Source organism: Pelodiscus sinensis, chromosome 18, assembly GCF_049634645.1.
Source record: "Pelodiscus sinensis isolate JC-2024 chromosome 18, ASM4963464v1, whole genome shotgun sequence".
Lineage (NCBI taxonomy): Eukaryota > Metazoa > Chordata > Testudines > Trionychidae > Pelodiscus > Pelodiscus sinensis.
Window position 1 is genome coordinate 1,108,541 of NC_134728.1, and position 26,515 is coordinate 1,135,055.

General features: G+C 59.1%; 1 protein-coding gene across 4 annotated transcripts in view; it reads right to left on the bottom strand.

The window, feature by feature from the left end:
* The window catches only part of DNMT3B (DNA methyltransferase 3 beta), a 56,431-nt gene that overhangs the window by 22,175 nt on the left and 7,741 nt on the right, over positions 1 to 26,515 (bottom strand). Inside the window, exons 1-13 of one of the 4 annotated variants that reach the window (XM_075900819.1) lie at positions 25,020 to 25,540; positions 23,874 to 24,030; positions 21,702 to 21,811; positions 19,209 to 19,361; positions 18,735 to 18,926; positions 9,364 to 9,522; positions 8,132 to 8,239; positions 5,913 to 6,054; positions 4,866 to 4,997; positions 4,154 to 4,198; positions 3,018 to 3,097; positions 2,343 to 2,455; positions 831 to 1,014 (exon numbers count right to left, since the gene is read on the bottom strand). In XM_075900819.1, coding sequence (XP_075756934.1) covers positions 831 to 1,014; positions 2,343 to 2,455; positions 3,018 to 3,097; positions 4,154 to 4,198; positions 4,866 to 4,997; positions 5,913 to 6,054; positions 8,132 to 8,239; positions 9,364 to 9,522; positions 18,735 to 18,926; positions 19,209 to 19,361; positions 21,702 to 21,811; positions 23,874 to 24,024 — 1,569 coding nt within the window. In that variant the 5' untranslated portion in view covers positions 24,025 to 24,030; positions 25,020 to 25,540. Of the gene's footprint in view, positions 1 to 830; positions 1,015 to 2,342; positions 2,456 to 3,017; positions 3,098 to 4,153; positions 4,199 to 4,865; positions 4,998 to 5,912; positions 6,055 to 8,131; positions 8,240 to 9,363; positions 9,523 to 18,734; positions 18,927 to 19,208; positions 19,362 to 21,701; positions 21,812 to 23,873; positions 24,031 to 24,974; positions 24,993 to 25,019; positions 25,541 to 26,515 lie in introns of those variants that run through there. The other 3 variants (XM_075900820.1, XM_075900822.1, XM_075900821.1) reach the window with 3 other exon arrangements.

Genomic DNA, 26,515 nt, shown 5'->3' on the forward strand with positions numbered 1-26,515 from the left:
GAAAGATCGCGTCTAGACTGCAGGCGGATCTTTCGAAAGAGAAATCCGCTTTTTCGAAAGAGAGCACCCAGCGAGTCTGGATGCTCTCTTTCGAAGACGGCCTATTTACATTGAAGAACGCCTTCTTTCGAAAGAGGAACTTTCGAAAGAAGGCGTTCTTCCTTGTGAAACGAGGTTTACCGCCATCGAAAGAAAAGCCGCGTTCTTTCAAAATAATTTCGAAAGAACGTGGCTTGAGTCTGGACGCAGGGGAAGTTCTTTCGAAAAAAGGCTACTTTTTTCGAAAGAACCCCTGAGTCTGGACACGGCCCCGGAGGGGAAAGACTCTCTAACCCCAGAAGCCTGGGGGAACGGGTGTGCGGGAAAACGCACGTCAGGAACACAAAGGGCACCCGACTGGGTCGAATGCTAACAGAAGTGTGGCGCTGGAGGCCTGGTTTTAAGAATCCGGCAGATTCCCACAATCCCAGAAGGCAGCCAGCACTCGGAGATCACAGTGGCGGAGGACGTACAAGGCAGAGAGAGGGAGAACACTGCCCGTTCCCTCAGTGCCTCCTCTGCTGTCCTTCGGCCACTCTCCTGCTCTCCCCTGGACACATCCTCAGCTGGGATGATGCTGGCCACCTGCGACCCGCCCTGATGTCCACACGGTGAGCTAACCGCTCCTCTTGGCTGTGTGGCCTGAGCCTGCCCCGGGCCGAATGACTCTGGGTTTCGGCGCAAGCCCCCGCCCGGGTCCGACGCAGCACCACGTCCCGCAGCGTCTCGCGCCAGCCCCGCGGCGGGGCCATGGCACTCCCGCGCCGCCCACTGCAGGCCGAGCTCCTTACGTATTCCTGCCCTTTGTCGCTGGTGAAGAAATCCTGCAGCCGGATATTCCAGTCCGGCCGGCGCTGCAACACGCCGTAGCACTTCGGGGGCTGGCACATGTAGCAGCTCCAGGGCTCTTGCTCTTTAGCCTTTGCCGAGGTCCCGCGCCCGACCAGCACCTCCAAGCACTCGACACAGAAGCACCTGCACCAAGCGGGCCAACACTGAGTGCCAGAGGCAGCTTCACCGCGCCCCCTTCCAGCGCCACCATTCTGTGGTAAATCTCCAGGGCAGGGCAGGACCCAGGACCCAGGTCTCTCCTCTCTCCCCTCTTGCAGGGAGACGGACGGTCCCAGGCCTCCAGGCACCACTGTGGAATGCCCCAGGCGCTAGGCGCCTGCACTGGTGAGCCCGGCTGTGTTCAGCCAGGGCATCCGCACCCCAGGGCCCCGCTCGGGAATGGGGCAGGCAGGACTGCGGAGCACGGGGCACCCGCCAGGCCCAGAGAAGATGCTTTCCCCTGGCGGATCGGGTGGGCTCAGGAACGCTGCACCCAGAGGAAGGAGACGGGTGTGCCGGTTACAGTCTGGGGAGAGGCTACGGGACTGGGGCTGCAGAAGAGCGAGGGGGGATTTGAGAGCCGCCTGCAGCTCCCTGAAGGAGGGCTCCAGAGGGGCTGGCGAGAGGCTGTTCTCAGTGGTGACGGAGCAGCGGGGGGCGGTCTAGGTTGGAGATTAGGGAAAACGATTTCCCTAGACAGGTGGGGAAGCGCTGGGCTGGGTTCCCGAGGGAGGGGGCGAAATCTCCATCCCTGGGGGTTTATAGGTCCCGGCTTGACAGGGGTGATGAGTTGGGGTTGGTCCTGCCTTGGGCCAGGGCTGGACTCAGTGGCTTCTGAGGGCTCTGCCCGCCCCGGGGCTCTAGGAAAGAGACTTGGAAAATACCACAGGGGCTTCAAATAGCGTCCTGTGAACTGTGTCTCAGGGCTTCTCCCTGCTCTGGCCGAGGTCATCGAAGGTGCCACCAGCCAGCCCCTATTGAATTCCAACTCCCTTTAATACGCTCTGCCCCTTGCTGCACTCCTCAGCCGGTCTCAGTCCGCCCCTCGGGGATGTGTGAAGGTTGGCGGCCAACATTTCCAGATCAGGGGGTTTATCCAGGGGTGGGGGGACCTCGGGCCCTGTGGCCGGATGCAGCCTCCAGCTTGTCTGGATCAGGCCCCCAAGGCTCCAGGCCCCAGCTGGGCTGGGGCCCACAAAATCTACTCGGCTGGGCCCCCCAGGCTCTGGCGGGGAAGGGGAAAGCGGGGGAGGGTCTCTCTCCTCAGGTGGGGGCCACGTCCACGAGTGGGGGGGTTGCCTCTCACTTGTATGTGGCCCCGGCTGATTTTTCCATGGGTCAGCAACTCGCCCCTCCCCCGGAGGATCCCACGGCTCCTGCCCCCAGCCTGAGGCCCGAGAGCCCACGGGCCAGACTATGCAGCGGCCCAGGACGGGCAGGACAGGGCGGCGCGGGCGTGGCGGGGGGCCCACCTGCAGCAGCTGGCGTTGCTGCAGAGCAGCAGCTCCCTGCCTTGGCAGCAGACGGTGCAGTAGGACTGGTACCCGTCCTCGTCGTACATGTAGAAGAGCTCCAGGAAGCGATCCTAGCGAGAAGCAGGCCCGAGAGAGCGCGTCAGAACCCGCGCCGGCCGCCGAGCCGGCCCCAAGCGGCGCCGGCGGGAGGGAGAGGCTGCGGGGCCCGTGGCGCTGGCCGGAACCGGAGGCTCCACGGTGATGGGGCGCTCTGGCTCATACCGAGGCAGCCGGAGCGGCACCTCCCCCATGTCGCGGGAGCCCCTGGGTGCAGGGAGCAGGCAGCCCACGCAGGGGCATGATCCACGGCCCAGGGCAGCCAATGAAAGAGTCTCACAGCCGTCCCGGGGTTTGGATCAGGTGTTAGAAGGGCCCCTCTCCCCGATGGGCAGGCCAAGGCCGCTGCACCGTGGCACCCCCACCTATCCCGGTTAGGGAGATGGGCCCCAACGCACGCTCCCAGCACGGCCCCTCCCGCATCCCTCTGGCACCCCCACAGGCCCTGGGGCTTCCCACACCCGCTGTTCTCACCCCACACCACTGAGCGGCTGCAGCCAGGGTCCGGACCCGCTGACAAGGACCTGGCCCGGCCTTCTCCCCTGGCCCCCACGCTCCCTCTCTCTAGTGACTTACCCTGCACGTCTGGCAAAGGCCCCCCTCAAACAGCGGGTGGAATGTGGCTGGGTTTTTTCTCCCACACGACAAACAACTGTCTGTTTAATACAATGAACACACCCTTTACAACCAGGGCTATTGGTCCCGGGAGCATCGAGAGGCCCAGAGCGAGCGCGGGACGCCACCGCGCCGGGCGCTGCACAGACGCAGCGGGAGACAGCCCTCGCCCCGAAGAGCTCAATCTACGCAGATGAGAGACACAGGAGGGCAGAAAAGAAGGACGATTATTCCCCGCGGGAAAGACGGGGAGCCGCCGCTCGAGAGACGCAGGGCCCCAGGCCAGGGAGCCAGATTTCCCTGTGTTGCCGGAGAAAGGGAACCCTGAGAACAGGTGGGGGGGAGCAGGTGGGGGGGGGCAGAGGCTGCGGGCTCTTGCCACAGACACACTCCCCCCAGCCGGAAACCAGCACCCACCACACACCCACCTGCTAGTCCGCACGACAAAGCATCTTCAGAGCCAACCTGTGCGGTGGGTACGGGCATGGCTGGTACTTTGCAAAGAGGCACCGGGGGCAAAGCGAGGCCTGAGTAGAACCCAGCAGCCCTCAAATCCCTCCTCCAACTCCTAAGCTCTGCTCTCTAAGCTCTTGGCCCTTCCAGGCAGCCAGGAAACACTGTCCATCCGAGGGATGGGAAAGGTGAGCCGCTAACTGGCGGAGGTGAGAGCAGCTCCCTGCCGGCCGGGGGCAGCTCCGATCCCGCCGTGGGCCCAGGCATGTTGCAAGCACAGGCTGTTCCAGACAACCAGAGCAGACCAGGCCTGCCAGGGGTGTGGGGGTGGGGGGCTCCAGCCGGGCCTCAGCCGGTGTGGGGCCCGCCCCAGCCCAGTGGGGCGGGAATAGCCCCCCCACACCCGCACCCCCTTTAATGGGTTAAACATCACCAGGCTGTAGGTGGCGTTTGCATGGTGCCGGGTCCTCGTGCGTTTCCCCCGGAGGAAGGGTGATCACATCTCCAGTCACCCGGAGAACACCCAGTAATCCCCCCCCGGTGCAACAGAACAGGGGAGACCCACGATTTTTCCTCGGCGGCTGTACCCAGGCCCCCAACTTAGCTACTGACGTCTGCCCGAGCGAGAGAGGAAATGAATTTACCTTCCAGGCTCCGGTTGTTGGTGGTGGCTTCGGAAACCATTTGCTCTTCACAAAGAAAACACAAAGAGAAAACACGCTCAGCCCTTCCACTGTGGGTGGCAGCAAACGCTACCCCGCGCCCGTTTCACAGCGCGCAGAGTTACACCGCTCCAGCCACCGGGAAAATTCCCACCCATTTACACCCCCCCTTTTCTTAGCCAGACTCGATGTCCCTTGAAAAGCTTTTCCCCGGTGGCTCACGGCTCTGAATCAAATGACCAGGTCAAATGACTGGGGCACCTGGTGCTGGCCACTGTCGGCAGACAGGATACTGGGCTAGAAGGACCTTTGGTCTGACCCAGTACGGCCGTTCTTATGTTATGTTCTTATGAAACAACCCAGAGAATCCCAAACAAAGCCGGGGGACCAGCCAGCTAAATACACAGGGGCAGGAAATGGTCTGTCTGTGTTGGCGAACCCCGGAAGGACGTGTGTGCACAGCGGTGCCACGCTAAATGTGTGTGTGTAACCTGGGACCCGCACGGGGGGCGGGGCTTGGTGTCGAGGGGGCGTGTCCACGTCCGTGGCTCTGGACAGACACAGCTAGACAAACGCTCCGGCGCCCGCATTTCTGGGGCGGCCCGTCCCCTGTGTCCCTTTGGTGCTTTTTAGGGCCATGGTTTATGAATCGTGGCCCTGCCCCCTTGCTGCCACGCCCCGCCACCCGGCCTACCTCTGCTCTGGTCCTCTTCCAGCCGCTCCTTGCTGCTGCTGCAGAAGTTCGTCTTCAGTCGCTTGGCCGGGGGGCAGAGCTCGGGGGCACAGACCTCGTCGATGCCGTTCTTGAGGGGAGCCGCGCCGTTCTCTGCGAAAGGACGGCAGGCTCAGCCTCCCCCCGCGCCGTCTGGGCCTGACCCACCCTCCCCCGGCCCCTTACAGCGTCCCGACTTCCCAAGAGAGAGCTCAACGTCCCTCCCTCCTTTCGTCCCTCCTCCACCGCACCACGGACAAGCCCCCCACCTCCCCGGCCAGGAGGAGTCTGGTCCGACGAGAGTCGCGTGACAAAGGCCAGGGCGCCACGCGTGACCCGGTCTCCCAGCGGGAAGCCCCTTCCACGGAGCCACGCTCGGCCCCCGGCCACGTTCCGCACAGCCGCTAGCAACATGGCACCCGCACCCCGGCCTTCAGGCGGGGCCCTGGTCGGAGACCCTGAACAGTCCCGCTTGGCAGCAGACGAGGACGCCGCGCGGGAGAGCTCCTCCCAGTGCCAGAGCGGGCGAGGGCTGCGTGTGGAGCTGAAGGGGAGAGGGCTGGGGGATTGCTCTGCACCTGGCAGTTTGCTCCCCGCGAAGCCCTCCTGGCCAGCCGGGACTCCAGGAGAGGCCTCTCCAGGGCCACTCGGAGGTTTTGCCTTTGCTGGGCAAAGCAATTCCGTGGCGGGGGAAGCCAGGGCCGCCGCCGAGGGCCGAGTCCCCCTAGCTCCTCCCGTGGCACCAAGCCCACGCCTTTCCGTGGGGGCACAACCCGACCCCCAGCGAGGCCCTGAAGCGATACTCTGACGGCAGCGTGTCTTCCCTCTGGCCTTCGGCTGCGACTGCCCCCCAGGGACGACTGCCCTGCACCAGCGCTGGGCTGTGGCCCGGTGGTGCAAGGGGGCCGACTCTCAGCGACCAGGCAAACTCCCCGCTGCGGGGCCGCAGCAGCTCCCCACGGCCAAACGCCGAGCCAGGAGCCGAGGGCCAGGCCCTGCGCTGCTGCCTGGCTCCCACGAGCGGCAGACCTGGCTGTTTCGGGGGTTTCAGCCCCTTGCATCCCATGGGCTTGAAGCCGCCGAGGGCCCAGTCAATCAGGGGCTTCAGCTGCTCGTCCAGGGACTCCCCAGCGGCGCCCGGAAACGTCTTCCCTGCCCGGCTCCTGGCCACCTGCCGGAGAGAGGGGAGAGTCACCTGGTGCCGCCCACGGCAACACCCATGGGGAACAGGCGGAGGGGAGAGTCACCTGGTGCTGCCCACGGCAACACCCACGGGGAACAGGCGGAGGGGAGAGTCACCTGGTGCTGCCCACGGCAACACCCACGGGGAACAGGCGGAGGGGAGAGTCACCTGGTGCCGCCCACGGCAACACCCATGGGGAACAGGCGGAGGGGAGAGTCACCTGGTGCCGCCCACGGCAACACCCACGGGGAACAGGCAGAGGGGAGAGTCACCTGGTGCCACCCAGGGCAACACCCACGGGGAACAGGCGGAGGGGAGAGTCACCTGGTGCCGCCCACGGCAACGCCCACGGGGAACAGGCGGAGGGGAGAGTCACCTGGTGCCGCCCAGGGCAACACCCACGGGGAACAGTCGGAGGGGAGAGTCACCTGGTGCCGCCCACGGCAACGCCCACGGGGAACAGGCGGAGGGGAGAGGGTGTCTCTGGCTGAATGGCTGAGCCCCGGCCCACAGCTGGCCTGACTTCTGCTTCAACGCTGCCTGGAGGCCAGGCCTCCCCCACCCCCACCCCCACCCGACATGTGCACACACTGGGCTCATTCATACCAGCACCTGCAGCAACAGCTGCTCCCGACGGGGGTGGGGGGCGCGCAGGCCTTTCCTGGAGGGCAGCGCTGCCATGAATTCCAGTGGCGGGTGCGCCAGCGACGTGCTGCCCCGGGGCTCTGCGACGAGCCTGCCGGCAGCCAGCCCCAGCCCAGCCCGCCCCCAGCCACTGGCCCGAATTCCAAAGGCCGCGTGGGGGGACGTAACCGGGAGTGGAATGTGTCCCGCTGGACGTGCCGGACTCGCTGCACCCGGCGCCAGGGCCTGCTGCTCATCCGTCAGCAGCCGGCACAGCTGCTCCCTGGCCCACGCCCCCGCGCCACTGGGGAGCTGCTGCCGGAGACACCAAGAGCCCAGCGAGACCGGCTGGAGGAGCCAGCAGAGTTCCCGGCGTGAATGGGAGCAGACTCTGGCCCCGCATCGGCACTCGGCACGGTGCCCGTAGAGCAGGGCTAGCGGCTGGGAACAAGCACTTACCCCTCTGTGCACGGGGCCGAGCGCCCCCGCCCCACAACCAGGCCGCCGTGTGCACAGAGGGGAAGGGACTCACCCAGGCATGGACAGCGACAGAGCAGGGAAGCGGTCTGAGTCCCTGCCACCGGCGTAACACAGGGGAAGGGGCAGGATGCTTTTTAGGGGTGAAAAGGCCTAATTTCACGGCTCGCCTTAATTTCTTAGAATGTAAGAACGGCCACAATGAGTCAGACCAAAGGTCCATCCAGCCCAGCGTCCTGTCTGCCCACAGTGCCCCGTGCCAGATGCCCCAGAGAGAGTGAACAGAACAGGGAAGCATCCAGCGATCCCTCACGTCGCCCATTCCCAGCACCTGACAAACAGAAACCAGGGACACCATTCCTACCCATCCTGGCTAATAGCCATTGAGGGACCTGTCCTCCATGAATCTATCTAGCTCTCTTTTGAACCCTGTTAAAGTCCTGGCCTTCACATCATCCTCTGGCGAGGAGTTCCACAGGTTGACTGTGCGCTGCATGAAGAAAAATGTCCTTTTGTTTGTTTTAAACCTGCTATCTATTCATTCCATTGGGTGGCCCCTAGTGCTTATGTTATGGGAACAAGTCAATAACTTTTCCTTCTTCACTTTCTCCACACGTCTTGATTTTATAGACCTCTGTCCTAGCCCCCTCCCCGGTCTCCTCTTTTCTAAGCTGAACAGTCTCAGTCTTTTCAATGTCTCTTCATACGAGTCCCATTCCAAACCCATGTGAGTATTAATATGGAGCAGCCCAGCTGGGCTCGTGCGGTACCAGCTGCTTCGGTCCTTCTGGGCCACACGAAGCGTATGTGGCAGGTCACTAGTTACAGCCTCGGCGTGGGTGCAATATGGCAGGTTCTCACTCCCCACCCTGCATCCCCGCCCTGCGCTGCTAAGATTCCAGCTGCCGAGATTCCCGCTGAGTAGCAAACTCGCAACAAGCCCCCCGCTCTGCTCTCCGGTTACCTCCAGGGCGTGGTGTATGGCGCGCCGATAGGAGACCAGCTTGTTGAACGTGGAGTGGTTGAAATGCTGCCTAAAAGCCATCAGCCCCACCAGCTTGTCGGCCGAAACCTAGGAGGAGAGGGATCGATGCTCAGTCACAACCACGGTTGTTAAATAAAATAAAGGTAGCAAGGAGCAGGCACTTAGCTAGTTCCTACCACCAAGCACTCCATGAATAGTACGTCTTGCAACGTCCCCATGGACCTACATGGCCCTTATGGAAAATGGCCAAGAGACTTGCTCCAGGCTAACCGGAGCCAAAACCGGAGCCCAGGTGCTCTGGCTCCAGGCCCGGGGCACATCTGTATTTACACTGCTTAGTCCTGCCGAGAAGAGGGAGGCAGGTCGCAGCGTTTGCAGAGGGGGCTTGAGCCTGCTTGCTGTTTGCACTCGATCGTCCCGTCACATAAGGTGCCCGTGACCCGGTTTCTTTCCCCCGCCCAAGTAGGCTCAGCTCCAGCATCTGGCTCCCAGTGATTTCACCCACCGTGCGCTGCTTTGGGAGGGTGGGGGGCAGGGCCTCCCATTGCTCTCCTGTGGCACCCTCCCCCCGCAGCCAACAGGCGCAGTGGCATCCATAGCTCGGGGACTCTCCCCCAGATGCCCCCTCTTCCCGAGGGCAGGTCCGAGGGCAGGTCCGTGCGATGGGAGAGCAGGGGGGTGGAAGGGAGAGTGGAACAAACATAGGTTTCCAGCCAGCATCCAGCATCACCCACAATATTCATGGGGGCCCCCATGCCGCCCGCGCTGAATGGGCCACTTCCCGAGCGGATGGCCATCGGCCCCCTCCCCGCCTACGCTGTGGGGGGCAGAGGGGAGCTGCACCGGAGGGCCAGCCACGGCGGCAGAGGGTTTTCCAGGGACACGTGTTGCATCTGAGTAACCCAAGACCCCAACACTAAAAATCGAACCCCTCCTGCACAAGCAGCCCCTCCCACTGTGATCACAGGCTGGCTCCGGTCCCGCCCGGCCCTTCTGCTGCAGCTGGGATCCTTGTCTCTTTGTGGTCGGTCTCGGAATCTAGATTTCTGAAAACGAAACCTGCGCCGCCCCGAGACCCGGGAGGGGATCCCAGCCAGACTTGAGCACCCTCTACTGGCCACCTGGCGGCGCAGCAGCAGGATGCCACGGGGCGCACACCCAGCTGCTAGAAGGTCCAGGGAGCGTGGCGGCCCGTGGGCTCTCAGACGTACCTCGGAGAACTTCCCGTCCCCAAACCACTGCACCCAGCGCATTCCGGAGATGGCCTGGCGCTTGGACGTGACGCGGTAGGAGACAACGATGGCAGGCCACCAGGAGAAGCCCTTGATCTTCCCCCACACGAGCTCCCCAATTCCAAAATCCTTCCCGTCCTGAAAAAGACCAAGGTGAGGCAAATCAGCAGCAGCAAAACACCAGCCACACGTCGCCCGCGGAGCCACCGGAAGGCCGGCGAGCGCCCAGCTGCAGGGAGCACAGGAAGCGTCCTGCTTACGCCTCTCTCGCCGTTGCCCCACTCGCCGGAGGAGAGCTACTCACGCAGGTTGGCAGTTACAGGCCTTCTCCCTCCCACGCAAACGGCAAAACCGCCCTTGATGGCCACGAGGCCAGGCCGGGCTCAGGCCGAGTCCTCAGGGAATGGGGAATTTTGGCTCCACGCAACTCTCTGGGTAAAGCCCGGGAAGGTTTTCAGAAGACTGTGGGGAAGCTTTTTCTGCTGGCAACTTCACACCCAGCCAGGCCTCCTGGGTGCTAACCTGCCCCCCCCGCCCCCCCCACTCCCGCACCCAGCATGCCCCCTCCTGTGCAAAAGGACTCAGGGCTTTCCTGGAGCCGCTGATGCTGGGACACAGGTTCGCCACCCTCCCCTGGGCGGCCGCAGCCACGGCCTCGGGGGTGGGGGGGAGCAAGGGGGGGGAACCGGCTTGGTGAGCAAGCTCCGCCTGTTTCACCAGAGAGACCTCCCCCGCCCCGATTCCCTCAGAGGTATTAAGGGTTATGTGGCAGGGTAACCCCACGCCTGGGCCCCGGTACCCCGCTCAGGCCTTCCTCGGGCAGTCTCAGCAGGGCGCTATGCGTCCTTGGGGGGTTTGCGCTCTGGACCCTCAGCCACAGAGGGTATTGGGGCCAGTGCCGCGGGGTCAGCCTGGGCTGTGGAAACAGCCTCCTCCAGCTCCCACGGGGCTCTCAGGCTGCCCGGAAAAGGGGGGCCTGAAACCCCCGTGTGGAGCGCCGCACCCCCCTCTGCTGTCTCTGGCAACGCTGCCGTTACCTTCCCTAGTCTGTCGGCTTCTCCTGCCTGCTCTGGCCTCCTCTCCCTCCCCTTCCTCTCCCGCTCTCTCCTTCCCTCCCTGCGAGCAGGGCTTCTTTTGCAAAGGCTCCCCCAGACTCAGGTGAGATCGCTGGCTCCCATGGGTTTACAGCCGCCCTGTCTCCCGTGCTCCTGACTGACCAGGGCTGTTGCTGCCTCAGAGCTGCCTTTCTCGCTGTCCTCCAGCCTGACCCTGTCGCAGGGGCTAAACGTTTCGGTGTACCCACCTGAGACACACCAGTACAGATCAATGAAAGCGGCTTTTAGGTACGCTTGGCAGAGCTATGCTAGGGACCTTTGGAGTGATGCCATAAGCTTGTAGGCAAAAGGACACCTGGTCCAGGTGGAACCTCTCTGGTCTGGCACCCTCGGGCCCTGGCGGGTGCATCACAAGACAACTGTCCACGGGAGGTAGCATTGTCTAGCAGCATTCCCAGCACTTCCACTGCTTGCGGGGCTCTGAGAAGACATTGCGGGGTAAGTTAGAGCAGCACAGAGCACAGAGCCAGGACTGAGGGCTGCAAACAAACTTCATGGGGCTGCAGGAAACTTGGCCGCACCCATGAGACGTGGACATGGGTTCACTTTACAATCATGCCGGACCACGGAGTTTGCCAGACTAGAGAGGTTTAATCTGTACCCAAAAGGGGGCGGGGTCAATTCTGCTGTACCAGGAACACTGCAACGAGATTAGGACTCCAGCTTTCACTGTTTTAAGTTCCTTTCAACACCGGAGTGTGGTGGTTCTTGGCCAAAGCTACCAGACACCAATACATTAAATGATGTTTACTGGCTTTGCCCATCGATGGGTTTTTTCCTCCAGAAAGGATTATGCTGGTTAGTAGGTGACAAAAATGGCAACAAATATTTTGCAGCATATTCCCATGAACTGTTTTCACTGTGCACAGTCTGTTTGTCCAAGAGCTGCACAAGTGATTAGAATGGGGGGGGGGGTTATGTGTGCACACTAGCAGCAATAGATGATCCCTCGTTTGTACTGCACCCCGGGTAGATATCGGAGGATGTGAATTCCTGATGCACTGCTTCTCCCGGTGTGAGCTTTGTGTGTACAGCACATCTCGTCTGCCTGGGAGTAGATTTGATCGTATAGCTGCCTATGCATGCAGCACTAGCCTTTGAAATGTATAGAAGCCAGCTTCTTAATAATTAGTGGCAGTTATGCAGAGGTCGGTATTGGTGTGAGATGACAATCCACAGCTTTGTACTGGGCTTCAAAGCGTTCGCTAAACCAGAATGGCAATTGTGGGCTACTATATATTTTAGTGAGTGAGTGAGCGTCTGTGTCTGTGAGTTGGTTTGTTCAAGAACTCCTCCTAAACAGTTAGGCTGCGTCTAGACTGGCATGATTTTCCGCAAATGCTTTTAACGGAAAAGTTTTTCTGTTAAAAGCATTTGTGGAAAAGAGCATCTAGATTGACACGGACGCTTTTGCACAAAAGCACTTTTTGCGGAAAAGCGTCTGTGCCAATCTAGATGCGGTTTTGCGCAAGAAAGCCCCGATCGCCATTTTCACCATCGGGGGCTTTTTTGCGCAAAACAGTTTTTAGCTGTCTACACTGGCCCTCTTGCACAAATACACTTGCACAAGGGGGCTTTTGCCCAACTGGGAGCAGCACAGTATTTGCGCAAGAACACTGACAATTTACATGAAATGTTCTTGTGCAAATTCAAGCGGCCAATGTAGACAGCTGGCAAGTTTTTCCACAAAAGCGGCTGCTTTCGCGGAAAAACTTGCCAGTCTAGACACAGCCTTAGAGCTAGAACCCCCAAATTCAGTAGGCAGCTTCCTCTTATCCTAACTTAAAGCAAGGTCTGGATTTGATTGTGCCAGGACAATGGGACATCCCACTGGTTCTCATCAAACGGAAAGGGAGCAGGGGCCGTTATATTCCAGAATGACCACAGGGGAGCAGCAAGTGCACCAGGCCCGGGCCCCCCTACACACCTCCCAACCCCCTGCCCTGTCTCCTGCACCCACATACCTTATCCTGAGCCCCTCCATACTTCCCAACCCCATGCCCCGTCTCCTGCACCCCCATACCTTATCCTGAGCCCCTCCATGCCTCCCAACCCCATGCCCTAACTCCTGCACCCCCAAAACCCACAGCCCCCTGCCCTGAAGGAGCCAAGCAAAGCAGGTCAATCCAGTACTACCACATAGATGTAATTTAGCACAAGTCAGGACACTTGTACAAAATGAAAGCAGTGGCAGCAATGCTAACAATCCACACAGGGAATTTTACCTTTGTGAGGAGTTGCAGTATTAACCCCTTAAAGCTTACATCTAAGAGGGAAAACTCCCCCACCCCCCAACTTTAAAAAAAAAAAGTGGTGTTTGTCAAGAAAATTTTGTAAAAAAAATACAAAACTGTCAAGAGCCACCCGTGCAGGACAAGACTTGGGTGCTGCTGGCAGCAGAAGGCAGAAGTGAAGTGGATCGGCAGCTACGAGGTGAGTTTTTCAGTGTAGGTACCTGCTGCCAGTGCTCTAGCACGGGGGATGCTCTCAGAAGAACACAAGCAAGTGCAAGAGTTGTGTTGATCCCAGGGAAGAAAACAGGTGCTGAATGCGATCAGACAGCATCAGGTTCACCTGCTTCCGTATCTACCCACGTAGGCATGTCCAGCAATTGGTCCTGCTGCCGCATTTGCGTGAGAATCAACGTGTCAGACAAGCCACGCCATAACACAGAAACATTTCAGAGAGCAGCCAGCCTAAGGTAGCGTAACAGGGCGGCACTCGCCTCTCGCGAGAGCCTCCGTCTGGCCGAGTGCGGGTGCCTGTGCTCTGAAACGGAAGCCTCTTCGGCCAAGTCACACTCTGTGAAATGCTCAATACACCTTTAATAGGGCCCATCCCCGTGTATTCTTGGCTAGTGTCTCTCGTTCTGTTTCCGCACTTGGAGAGAGAAAGGTCACTCCAGGGCTTCCCCTCCTGGAGACAGCTTCCTCGGCCGGCCAGCCAGCCAGCCAGCCAGCCAGCCACGCCTGCACTGCTTGAGGCCTGCCAGGGACTACCCACTGCTGAGCTCCGCAGCTTCCTTTGTAGGCCCTCCTGGCCCCTGATTGGCCAGTTCCTCCAGAGCCACTCTAGCCTCCTGGAGGAGCCTCTCAATGGTTTCTCGGGGCAGGGTGTGGTCGGATCACTCGTCACAGGAAGGCAGCAGTTCAATGTGGAGACATGTCGCACAGAATCCCTGTGGAAGGCTTAACTGCTAAGGATGCAATTTATCCCTCATCCTGCCTTTCTTCCTACTGGAGTCAAATGAATCTTGGAGCAAAACCACCTAATAAAACACCACAACTATCCAGTCACCTCGCAGCATTGCGCTATCACCTGGTTGAAGAGACAGGCACTGCAAGAACGCTCATCTCCTGTCCAAGTTGCTAGAAAGCCCTGCTTCCCTCCGACAAGCTAATCCAGGAGCAAATTACAAGAGAGATTAGAAAAAACACCAGGGCGCTATAATTTCATACCATGCCCAGCAAGGGAAAAGGCAAGTCTGCCATTGTTCTATGCTCTGCAATAACAGGAGCTGATGCAGTCCAAACTGCTAGCAATCTGACGTATCCAATCCTAAATGATCCAGATGTTTTCGGTGAATGAGCCAGCGCTTCCTTATGTTTGGTACCAATTCCGCTCTTCCATATCAAATAGCCAGGATGAAAACCTCAGCGTTCTAACGGAAGCCAGTAGAGCGTGGTTGTTTCCAGAGGCCAGCTACTTTTGTGTCCCAACGGGTGCAGAAGTTTGGTCTTTTTTGGATAGATAATCAGGCGTATCATTCAGCCGGCAAAGCATACTATCCTTCTGAAGACGCTCCAAGTGACGCTCTCACTTGCCGAGGGCACAATATGAAGATACATAAGAAAATAAGAACGGCCAAACGGGGTTAGACCAAAGGTCCATCTAGCCCAGTGTCCTGTCTGCCGACAGAGGCCAATGCCAGTGCCCCAGAGGGAGTGAACAGAACAAGAAATCATCAAGCGATCTCTTTCCTGCCATCCATTTCCACCCTCTGACAGAAGCTAGGGACACCATTCCTACCCATCCTGGCTCATAGCCATTGATAGACTTAACTAGATAAATTCATGGAAGTTCTCTTTTAAACCCTGTTATAGTCCTAGCCTTCACAACCTCCTCAGGCAAGGAGTTCCACAGGTTGACTATGCACTGTGTGAAGAACTTTTATTTGTTTTAAACCTGCTGCCCGTTAATTTCATTTGGTGGCCCCTAGTGCTTATGTTATGGGTACAAGTAAATAACTTTTCCTTATTCACTTTCTCCACACCACTCATGATTTTATCGACCTCTATCCTATCCCCTCTTAATCTCCTGTTTTCCAAGCTGAAAAGTCCTAGTCTCTTTAATCGCTCCTCATATGGGACCCGTTCCAAACCCCTCATCATTTTAGTTGCCTTTCTCCGAACATTTCCAATATATCTTTTTTGAGATAAAGAGATCACATCTATATGCAGTACTCCAGATGTGGACGTACCACGGATTTATATAAGGGCAACAAGATATTCTCCATCTTATTCTCTATCCCTTTTTTAATTATTCCTAACATCCTGGTTTGCTTTTTTGACTGCCACTGCACACTGCGTGGACGTCTTCAGAGAACGATCCACGATGACTCCAAGATCTCTTTCCTGATTAGCCACCATCATATTGTACACATAGTTGGGGTTGTTTTTTCCAAGATGCGTTACTTTTCATTTATCCACATTAAATTTCATTTGCCATTTTGTTGCCCAATCACTTAGTTTGGTGAGATCTTTTTGAAGCTCTTCACAGTCTGCTTTGGTCTTAGCTACCTTGAGCAGTATGGAAGAGTTCCAAAGTTTTCACACCGCTGCACATAAGACTTGCCACACAGCTACCCTGTGAGTTCGGGTGCCACTGACGATACCTTCCAAGACTCTGCCTTAATTCTGACAAGTGCTGCAAAACTGCAGTAAAAAGACTCCGGGGAGGTGTGTTCGTTCCAAACGGAACCGTGCCATTTCACGCTGGAAATCTCACCCATCAAGGAGAGAAGGTAAACATCAACACGGAGATCATGAGGGTGCAGGGAACCAAGTGCTGGGCCAGCACTCTGGTCGCTCAAATGGGCTTAAAGGGGGTAAATTAGAATTAACTACAGAGTTAATTAGCCGATTAGGGCAGAAGGCGGAGGAAGGAAGTGTTGGGGAGAAAGGCAGACAGGGAAGTGGAACCAAAATCAGGACTCCTCTCTGGATGGGGAAATCTCCCCTTTCTTCTCCCCCGCAGAGGGCTAACGAGAAGCGGATGTTGTAAATGCTCTGGTTTATGGATTAGCGAGCAGGTGGAAGAGCAATGTAAAGAAACGACTCCACATAGCCTGTGAAGACCGGGAAGACGGGTGAGGCCTCGCTCTGCGACAAGTGGCAATAAGACCTTCCGTGCAATGCCTAGAGCGGCATTTCAAGGAACCGTCTGCAGATAGCCCTGAATCGGTGGTGAGATTGAAGCTCAACAACAGGACAAGCCACTGGCCATTCTCCGGCCACACGAGGCCAGTTCTGAAGAGCATGTCAACAGAGCATCTCGGCAAGCAAAGCTTCGGACGCCCTCACACACAGGAAAACCAGACTCAGAGTGGCCATTGCAAAAAGATGGAAAACCATGGATGATTAATTACTTCCTGTCTTCTTCAAGGGCCCATTGGCATTCGAGCATCGACAAGCCTTCGTGTGCACAACCCCACCAGTGCAGGTGCACAATCATAAAATCCTAGCACACTAGAACTGGAAGGGACCTCGAGAGGTCATTGAGTCCAGTCCCCTGCCCTCACAGCAGGACCAAGCACCATCTAGATCGTCCTTGACGGGTGTCTGTCCAACCTGCTCTTAATTATCTCCAGGGATGGAGATTCCACAACCTCCCCAGGCAACTTATTCCACTGTTTAACCCCCCTGACAGGCAGGAAGTTTTTCCTAAGGTCCAACCTAAACCTCCCCTGCTGGGCTGTGTCTAGACTGGCCAGTTTTTCCGGAAAATCAGCCGCTTTTCCGGAAAAACTTGCCAGCTGTCTACACTGGCCGCTTGAATTTCCACAAAAGCACTGACTTCCTGCTGTAAGAAAACAGCGCTTCTTGCGGAAATACTATGCTGCTCCCGTTCGGGCAAAAGTCCCTTTTGCGCAAAACTTTTGCGCAAAAGGGCCAGTGTAGACAGCTCAGATTTGTTTTCTGCAAAAAAGCCCCGATCGCGAAAATGGCGATCGGGGCTTTTTTGCACAAAAGCGCATCTAGATCGGCACGGACGCTTTTCTGCAAAAAGTGCTTTTGTGGAAAAGCGTCCGGGCCAATCTAGACGCTCTGTTCCGAAAATACTTTTAACAGAAAAGTTTTCCGTTAAAAGCATTTCCGGAAAATCATGCCAGTCTAGACACAGCCCTGCGGTTTAAGCCCATTGCTCCTTATCCTATCAGAGGCCAAGGGGAACAATTTGTCTCCCTCCTCCTTGTGACAACCTTTTAGATACTTGAAAACAGCCATCGTGTCCCCTCTCAGTCTTCTCTTTTCCAAACTAACCAAGCCCAATTATTTCAGTCTTCCCTGCAGAGGTCATCACAGTGTCCGTAGTCAGAACTGGGTACCTGCCCGGGCACTGAAGACCACAGAAACCCCACGCTCCCCACAGGGACCGTGAGGAGATGAACAACAGGATAACAATGCGGACGAGAAACCCCACCAGCGCCAAGGATACCTGTCCACCTTTCTGTATTAGATTCTATTTCACCCTTTCGCTTGTGGGGGTGGTGCCTTGAGGTCACCACAAAACACGATTTACATCTTGAAAGTGGTTAAAGTAAGAGAAGCAAATGCAAATATCACCATGTGGCCACTTGACCATGGGGGTGTTCGTTGTTTCTCTGGTACCCCGCCCCCTGCCAGCACCACCTCAGCAGACAGAATACACCCTCCAATGCGGTACGAGGTGCACATGTGCAGAGAGGGCGCATTACTGCTACCGGATGGGGGGAGGGGTCTGCCACTGCCTACTTCCTTGCCTGGAAGATCTTGGCCCCGGCTCTGTTCAGCACCTCTCTGGCTGAGGAGGGGGCCATGTCACGTCACCTCTGCACGTTCAGGACTTAGGGGCTGCTCCGTGGCCCACCTCAACACGCTTCCTGCTGCCCCCTAAGTCGCGGGCAGGGTCAGGCTGCAATGCCAGCCCTGCAGGGACGCCCTGGCGCTAGGGTAGCTTCCTGGGGGCCAATTAGCTGGCTTTGCATCCCCTTGAAGAGGCACCTCAGAGCTGGCAGGTAAGCCATTGACCGCTAGGGATGTGCAAGGTTAACTGGTGGGGGGGGGGGTGGAGCTCTGCCTGCTCTGGGCAGGCGGCTGCTCAGCCCCCTGGGTCCGGAGCAGGCCCTGTACGCCGTGGGGATGTAAGCGAGGAGTCGACGAGTGGACTCTCTGAGGAGCCTGTATCAGATAGTCGACCAGTGACTCAGCTACTCAGCTATCAGGGACAGGCAGCAAGGGGGCAGTGGGGAGCCCGCTTACAAGCCGGTTCCCCCCCGGCACCGTCTCTGTGCAGGAGGGCAGGGGGCACAGCGAGGACCTGGCAGCACTGCCACCTTTGAAATGCAGTGAGAGCGGGGCCCTTGCTACATTTCAAAAGTGGAGCAACCAACCCACCATCTTGGGCGCCTCTTGCCGGAAGCCTCAGAGCCTGCACCTGCACAGGGCCTGGCCCAGGCACGCTGGGACTAGCTACCCCTCCGCGCCCCTGCCTGCCCTCAGGGGAGAGCAGGGCTACGGGGCAGCCCGGGCTCCAGACGGGTTCACCAGAGCACTCCCTGGGCATCCCAGCTCCGGTCCCTCGCTGGCCTGCACTGCGTACCGAGCGCGGACACCAGGGTGGAGCAGGGCTCACACGTCCCCTCCTGCTGACCCAGCCCAGGCCTGCCTGCTGCCACCGAGCACCTAAACAGAGCCTGTGTGTCCTGCCCACCTGGCGGGAAGAGGCACCTCCACCGGGGACACGTGCAAGGGCTGAGGAGTCAAAGGGAAGCAGGTGGGAGAGGTCACCAGATGTGGCGGCCAGTGGGTCGGGACTGCAAAGCCCAGGGGACACCGGCCCCATCGGCGGAGCCTGCCCCAGCTCCAGGCATGGTCCTGCCCCGAGATCTCAGCAGGGACCCAATGCTGTTCCTGGGCCCAGAGGCAATGATTTGGGTGGAACAGCCGCAGCTCAGGGCTTGCTGGGTTCCCTTACCTGGTATTCCACCACCTCCCCTGCTGCGCTGCTCTCCGGCTGCCCAGCTGCATGCTCAGGAGAGCCGTCCTGCTCCTCCGGGATGCTGCCGGCGGACGCGGTACTGCTGCTCCGGGAGGACTCCTTAGAATCCTCCTCAGTGAGGTCGATCAGGGGTGCCTGGACAGACATGGACACCCGCCTCTTCGAGCACTGGGGGGAGGAAACAGGGCATGAGCGGCCGGCAGGAGGGGGGGGAGCAGCAGGGAGGAGAACGAATGCACGAAAGGCCGGCAAGGCCGCTCCGAAGCACCCCACGTCCCATCCTCCCTGCACACCGCACCCTCCCAACACCCTGAAGGGCCACGTTTCGTGGCTGAGAAGCAGAGAGCCAGACCCCCGAGCCGGGAGAGGCGCGTCTGGCCACGGCTCGGGAAGCCACGCCACGGATCAGGCGGAATCCAGTTCTGCCCCCGCCCCAGCTGAGCTCCCTACCCGAATGGGAGCCAGGGACTCCTTGTCACTCCCCAGGCCATTCTCGTCTTTCCCTTTCCTCTCGTGGAGGCTCAGTCCTGCCTGGAAGATCACACGGGCTGGAGGCTTCTGCCTCAGGCTGCTCTCCCAGCCGGCAGCGCCGCGCGGTCGCACCTGCAGCCAGAGAGAACAGGCCTGGGTCACACCCCTCCGGCTTTCTTCCCAGCACAGCCAGCCCAGAGAATACCCGGAATCCGCACGGGCGCGTGCCGCAAGGCCTGGCCAGGGCCACGCTGCGATCACTGGGCACTGGCAGGCAGGAGACGTGGCCTCTAGTCCTACCTCTACCACAAGCCTGCTGGGTGAGGCGGGGCGAAGCCCTGGGTCTCTCGGGGCCGGTTTGTCTCCTACCTCATTACCTCCAGCAAAGCTCTGCAGGCCGAACACCACCTCTCCCCGTGGGACCGTCCAGTGCAAAACACGAGGCCCTGCTCTTGACTGGAGCCAACAGGCACGACAGGAACAACGTGCACGGTCCCGGGGTATCTCCACGCCTCATGGCGCGGGCCTGGCGCCACCCGACGGGACAGCCCACCCACGAGAGACCCTTCATTCCGCCCTGAGACACCCGTGTTACCTGGCCCCGAGAGCCCCGCCCAGCTCCGAGGAGGGATGCCTGTTCCGAGGGACAACTACTGTTTTCGGTGACGGTGTTTCACTGGCTGCGTCTCCTCTTAATACCCCCACTCCTGGGCAGGGGGGGAACTAAAACCACGTTTCCAAGGCAACAAGACGGACCTGAGATTCGGCAGCTCTGGGGAATGCTCTGGACTCTGCCTTGCAGCCGGGCTGTGCTTGAGAGAAAGTTCTCTCTTGGCAGGCCCTTCTGAGGGCCCCCTGCGCGCACACATGCGCACTCTCCCCACCCCCCACCCCCCGGCCGCCTTCCCCCTGTGGTTTGCAGACGTCGTGTTCAGTGACACAGTCTAAGCCAGGCAGGTTTCCTGCACCTGCTGTCTCAGGTTTTACAACAAAACAAGTCTTCCAAGTGGCCTGTGGGCGCCAGGCCCTCCAAGCAGACAGTGCTGTACCCCTGGGCTTATTTCAGAGCGTCTGCCCCCGGAAGAGCCGTGCGCCCAGGCAGATCTCGAGCTCGGGGCTTTCAAGGTCAACGCCAAGTTCGGCGTTAGCCCGGGGACGGGTAAAATTAGCCAACCCCAAGTCCCAGTTCCTTCTTTCCAGTCTCCCATTCTCAGCCAGGCTTGGACCCTCTCCGGAGCAGCTTCCGCACCGCAATCGCAAACCCCTCGGCGCGCCTGAGCCCAAAAAGCCCTGCCAGCCCCCGGCGCTCCCCCCGCATTTTCACACTCGGATACCGACGGTGGGGGCGGGGACGGGACTTGCTCAAGGCCTCGCCGTTCAGGGTGAAGCCGGGATGAGAGCTCCCAACTTGCAGTGGGGCCACAAGCCCACGCAAAAGGAAGGCCAAGCTGACCCCTCCTCTACCGCACTCAGATGCCCGCAGGGCGCTGCCGTGCCAGAGGGGAGGGAATGACTGTCTGTCTGTCTGACTGCTCCAGAAACAGCCGATAACCTGCTTGGCTTGGCTTTCTGATTTCCTTTCCAGCCTCCGAATGTCTCTGGTACGGGAAAGGTGGAACAGCCTGGCTGAAATCTGCCACCGGCGGCGCCACAAAGGCCAGGCCCATCTTGAACAGCTCTAGAAAGCTGCCAGTCTCGCCCGGGGCCAATCCCACAGCACTCCCTCAGGCAACGGGCATACACAAACGAGGAACACCACACCGGGCCCACGCAGCTCTTGGCTGAAAAGAGCCGCACCCCTGTGGAGCCGCATGGGCTGTTAAACCGCCACGACAGGGCCGGCCCACAACATTTTTGGCACCTGAGGCGGGGAGCTCAAAGGACGCCCCCCGGCCTCCTCGCTGCACCAGCAGCAGACACAATTTTCTACACTCTGGGTCCTAGTGGCTCCCTCCCCCCCCGCCCCAAGTCTGGCACCTGAGACGGCCGCCTCTGTTCGCCTCGTGGTAAGGCCGGCCCTGCACCACGAGCAGTGGTCATCGGCAATATTTTGCTGCCATGCCACCCTACAAAGCTTGGGCAGAGCCTGGGCGGGGGTCGGGGGGTGCTGGTGCCACCGCAGGCACTGAGCCTCCTCGGGCGCTCAGGCAACACGTGGACACTGGAGGAGGTGCTTGTCCACGGGGGTGGCTGCAGTGTTCGGTTGCCGGGGCACTCCCCTGGGCAGCTCTCCCGCTCCCACCTGGCTGGGGCACGGAGGCCTCGAACTCCTGGCCGATGAGCGCCCGACCCACCTTCCTTCGATGGGCTCTCGCTGAAGGGCTGGGGTCGGGGAGACGGGTTTGTCAGAACAGCCGCCAGCAAGAGGCGGGGACCCTTCTCTGAGGCCACCCGAAAACCTGCTGTGTGAAGCCCTTGGGACGCCCTCCAACGCAGAGCAGAGCACCACGTCCTGTGGGAGACAGAACTGACCTCCTGAGGCTCGCTGAGCTTCGCGGGCCAAGACAGGCCTTCCTTGGAGAGGCCTTCCTTGCCGGCCTTCTTGCGCCTAGCGGCCACGAGTCCTAGGTCCACCGCAGCATCTACAGGAAAGAAGGCTAGAGCAATCTCGCCCGCCGTCAGGGGCTCTGGAGGGGACCCGGCTACCTCAGCAAGTCCTGATTCGCGGCGGGCGCTCCCCCAGCGCCCGCCTAGGGAAGAAATTGGCCCCAGCTCTAACGTTCTTGACCTTCTCAGACCTCACTGCTGCAGGCCTGTGAACCCCCAGCATTAAAACCCGTAAGCTGGTGGTCCCCAAATCAGGAGGCTGCCTCAAAAATGGCAACAGGCTTTATTCTGCACGCGATCGGCACTGGGCCGGGCGGGGGGCAGTTAACTCAAACAGTCGGCGCATTTCGGCCGCGTCCTGTCCCCCCGCTACCCCGGATGTCAGAATCATTCACCCCACTTTGTGCACAAGGGAACCGAGGCACAGAAGGGAGGCGAGTCCGTTGGCAGAGTCTGGAATCGAACGCCGGTCTCTTGCGACTTTGTCCAGCACTCAGACCCCTTGACTGCACTGTCCTCTCCCCTGCCCCCGGACTAGAAACGTTCTCCTCTCTCTTTGGAGTCTGACCTAATCACCTCGCTCCACGAGCCGGGGGAATCTAGCCACCATGACAAGACTCTGAGAGAGTCGGGAGCGTGGGCAGCTAAGGATGTTCAAAAGTGTTTCTTTAGGTAAACGTGTCACTGCTGAAAAATGCAGCGGTTGCCTGTTTACACAGAGCTGGTGCGTGCAGGGCAGGCGGCTTCTAAGATGGCCGCCCGTGTGTACGGGCTCCTGAGGAGCCACCTGCCCCCCCACACTGCTGCCTCGGGGGGCCTGCGTGTAACCGTGACGGTTGGCCGACGAGTCCAGGCAACGCTCCTTCTGTGCGTACTGGGGAGCTGGCAGCCTCTGGGCAAGGCGGGGAGGGGAGGGGGACAGATCCGCACTCCCAGGAGGGGCAGGGCCTCGGGCTGCCTGGAGCCTTTCGAGGTGGCGGGAGCAGCCGGCACTACGCTCCGGCAGCCATTCCAAGGGCCCAGGGCTCCATCGGCTGCAGTAGCAGCAATGGCAGCCAGGAGCCTCGGGCTCTTTTGAATTGCCAGGCCCCAGAGCAACAGCCCCCTTTGCACACCCCCCCCCCTTGGGCCTGTGTGCCTATTCGTTCATCCGCCATGTTGTTTGCTGGGTCACGTGACCCGGGAGGGCAAAACCTGGCCCATGGCTGCAGGCAACACCCAGCTTGCCACAGAAGCACGCGCGGCCACGTTTAGCGCCACTGCAATGCGCTCCACGGCTCAGAACCCACCAGGGGGAGGGGAGAGGCATTCTTCACTTGCGCAGCCCCCATGAAATGCATCCAGTGCACCCAACAACAGCGGCAAATCTGCCACCTTGCTCTTGCAAGGCCCACCTGGGACTCGGGATGTTAAATAGCGATTCGTTTACTAGTCAAGTAGTCGATGGAATTTCCATCATCTACTCGACTATTCGATAAGCACTTCCGTGTTCTGCCTTTGAAATGTACAGGAATCCCAGCGCGGGCTCTTGTGCATTTCAAAGTGGAAGCGCCCGCATGGAGCCTGGGGTGAGCAGGGGACTCAGAGTCCTGCGCTGGCCCCAGGCTCCACGCTGCGCTTCCTCTTTGAAATGCACCAGAGCCTCCACTGGGGACTCTTGTACATGCCAACGCAGGCATGCCGCCCGGGGTCTGGGCTCCAAGTGGTGCTGCCGCTTCGAAATGCCGCGCAGAGCCTGGGATCAGCGGGGGACTCCCCGGCTGACTCTGGGCTCCGTGCGGCACTGCCGCTTTTACATACCCCCTTCTTCTCCTCCCCTTCCCCCCACTGCTGATAGAGGCAGCAAGCGGGAGGAGAGTGACTAGCTGACTATCCTGTCGACTAGTCCTTTACATCCTACCTTGGAGCCAGGCAGCTCCCTCCCCAATCAATGGCAAAGCTGCCTTGGTCTCCCCTGGGGGCCTGGCACGGAGCAGAGCCCCGTTACAGAAGCCAGCCCCTTCAGGGCCCCGCCCCGCCCTGCGCCAGCGCTGTCTCTATGGGTAGCCTGAGCGAAGCGGGGCCCAGCCCAGGCTGCAAGCACAGCAAGAGACCGACCTTGTGTCTTGGGCTCCCGTTGGCTCCCGTTGGCTGCCAGAGCTGGGGGAGAAGCTTCGTCCTCCGCAGGGTCACTGCCGTCTCCATTGACAAAGACCAGCTCTGCCTTGCCGTCTGCTTCTCCGTCGCCATGGCGCTGGTCTCTTTTCATGCTAGCCTGCGGACGGGACAGCGGGAGACATTTAGCCACCCGCTACACGCAGCCAAATAAAGCCCGAGAAAGGCAAACGGGGTGGCGTAACCTACTCAGCGCAGCCACCACTGAACGTCGGCCCAGCGGCTTTGCGAGGGCCTGGTCCCGATGCCCATGGAAGTGACTGGCTAGATGCCACTGACTTCACAGAACCCCAGGGCGGGCAGAGCCCTCAGGCGTCACCGGGTCCAGCCCCGGCCCAAGGCAGGACCAACCCAATTCAATCAACGCAGCCAGAGCTTGGTCAAGCCGGGACTTAAACACCCCTAGGGATGGAGATTCCACCCCCTCCCTCGGGAACCCAGCCCAGGGCTTCCCCACCCGCCTAGGGAAATTGTTTTTCCTAATCTCCAACCTAGACCTTCCCCACTGCAACTTGCGACCATTGCTCCTTGTTCCGTCACTACTGAGAACAGCCTCTCGCCAGCCTCTTTGGAACCTCCGGCAGGTAGCTGCAGGCTGCCACCAAATCCCCCCCACTCTTCTGCAGACGACATGTATGAAGGGCTTGAATGAATGCCACATCGGTTGCTGTCGGTACCCAATGCTGACGCCCATGGGTGCTCCCTTTCCCCTCGGCGGACTAGGCTTGAGATTCGGGAGCCAGGGGAAGCTTCTGCTCTTTGTCACTGGGTAGACCTGAGAGCAGCGCAGCTGGGAGCAGAGCGAACCCTGTTTCACGTCCCATCCGCAACCCAGAAACACATCGTGCCTCTTTCCTGCATCTCTCCCAGGAACCCCGGGGGGCGGCCACGGGTCCCAAGCGGCGTGGGTGCAGGGGCCCAGTGGCACTGCTAGTTTAATTGGGCAGGGGCCTTACTCCTGGGTGCGTCATTATTAATGGAAAAGGGTCTCTCGTCAGCCACCCCACGTGAACCGTCTGACCGAGTCCAGAGCCACGGGCCCACCTCACGAACGGTTTAACGGGGCGTACAGCCACCAGATGGCGTCACCTTTGCAAAGTGAAGAACGGCCAATGGCGGGCCCGATCCTGCTGCTCTTGAAGCAGCTGCTGTTCAATTCAGGATCTGCCCCATTCGGGATGAATAAAGCACATCCGCTTGAGGGGTGAGAAATGTGTCCTCGATGCCTCACTAGAAGCAGTAGGGTGAATTTCTGCCTCCTCGGTCTAACTTCCCCTTGTCCCACCAAAAGCAGCACCTCTTCCCAATCCACAAAGCAGGACACAGCTACTGGGTTTCTAAAGGACACAAGGTTTCAGGGTTGGGACAGATCCTGCTCCCAAGCACAAAATAACTATTAGGTTACTGGGCCTAATAGCTTATTCATTATCAAGCACCCAGCTCTTCTCCCATTGCATCCCAACCCAGGGGCTGCCGTTCCAAAGGGTTTTGCAGATTTCAGGAACTAATAAAACACCAGGGCTACGTCTAGACTGGCATGATTTTCCACAAATGCTTTTAATGGAAAAGTTTTCCGTTAAAAGCATTTTCGGAACAGAGCGTCTAGATTGGCATGGACGCTTTTCCGCAAAAGCACTTTCTGCGTAAAAGCGTCCGTGCCGATCTAGACGCGCTTTTGCACAAAAAAAGCCCCGATCGCCATTTTCGCAATTGGGGCTTTTTTGCGCAAAACAAATCTCAGCTGTCTACACTGGCCCTCTTGCGCAAAAGCTTTTGTGCAAAAGGACTTTTGCCCGAACGGGAGCAGCGTAGTATTTCCGCAAGAAGCCCTGATTTCTTACATGAGATCGGCAGTGTTCTTGCGGAAATTCAAGTGGCCAGTGTAGACAGCTGGCAAGTTTTTCCACAAAAGCAGCTGCTTTTGCGGAAAAACTTGCCAGTCTAGACACAGCCCACCAGCACATGGATAAAATTGAAAAAGAAAAAAACGACCAAAATATCTTCTTTACAGACCTAGCCAGTGAATTCACCAGGATTACGGTGGCATCGCTGAAGGCCCATTCAGACCCCATCACCCTTTTAGAAACCAATTATCGCTTTGGGCAAGTTGGTGATTTCTGTCTGGGAGAGTCGATTCCCCACACAATTGAATTCTCCGCACCTCCGCAGACATCCCAAGATACCCAGGGCCTCAAGTCCCTACGCAGGGTGCAGGCCACTAAGCTACAGTGATTTTTCAAATGGCAATTGGTTGTCAGAGTCTTCCTTTGTGTCTAAAGGCAGAGCCCTGCATTTCCAGACAGCTCCCCACGAGGGGGCATGCTTCCCCTGGAGCACACACATGCACGGGAACAAAGAGAGGCCCCCGAAGAATTCTGGGGAGGGCCCCGATCCCTGCCTGGAGCCCGATCCCATGCCACTGAGGCAGAAGCAGGGGGCGTTCTCCTGCCAGCCCAGCCAGAGGCCCCGGCAGCACCCTGGTGCACACAGCAGGGTCTGCTCTGCTCAGCACTCAGCAGCGCGCATTGAGTCAACCAGAACGCCTCCTCATGGTCACAGACTTGCATCCTTCAGCTCGCCCTTGG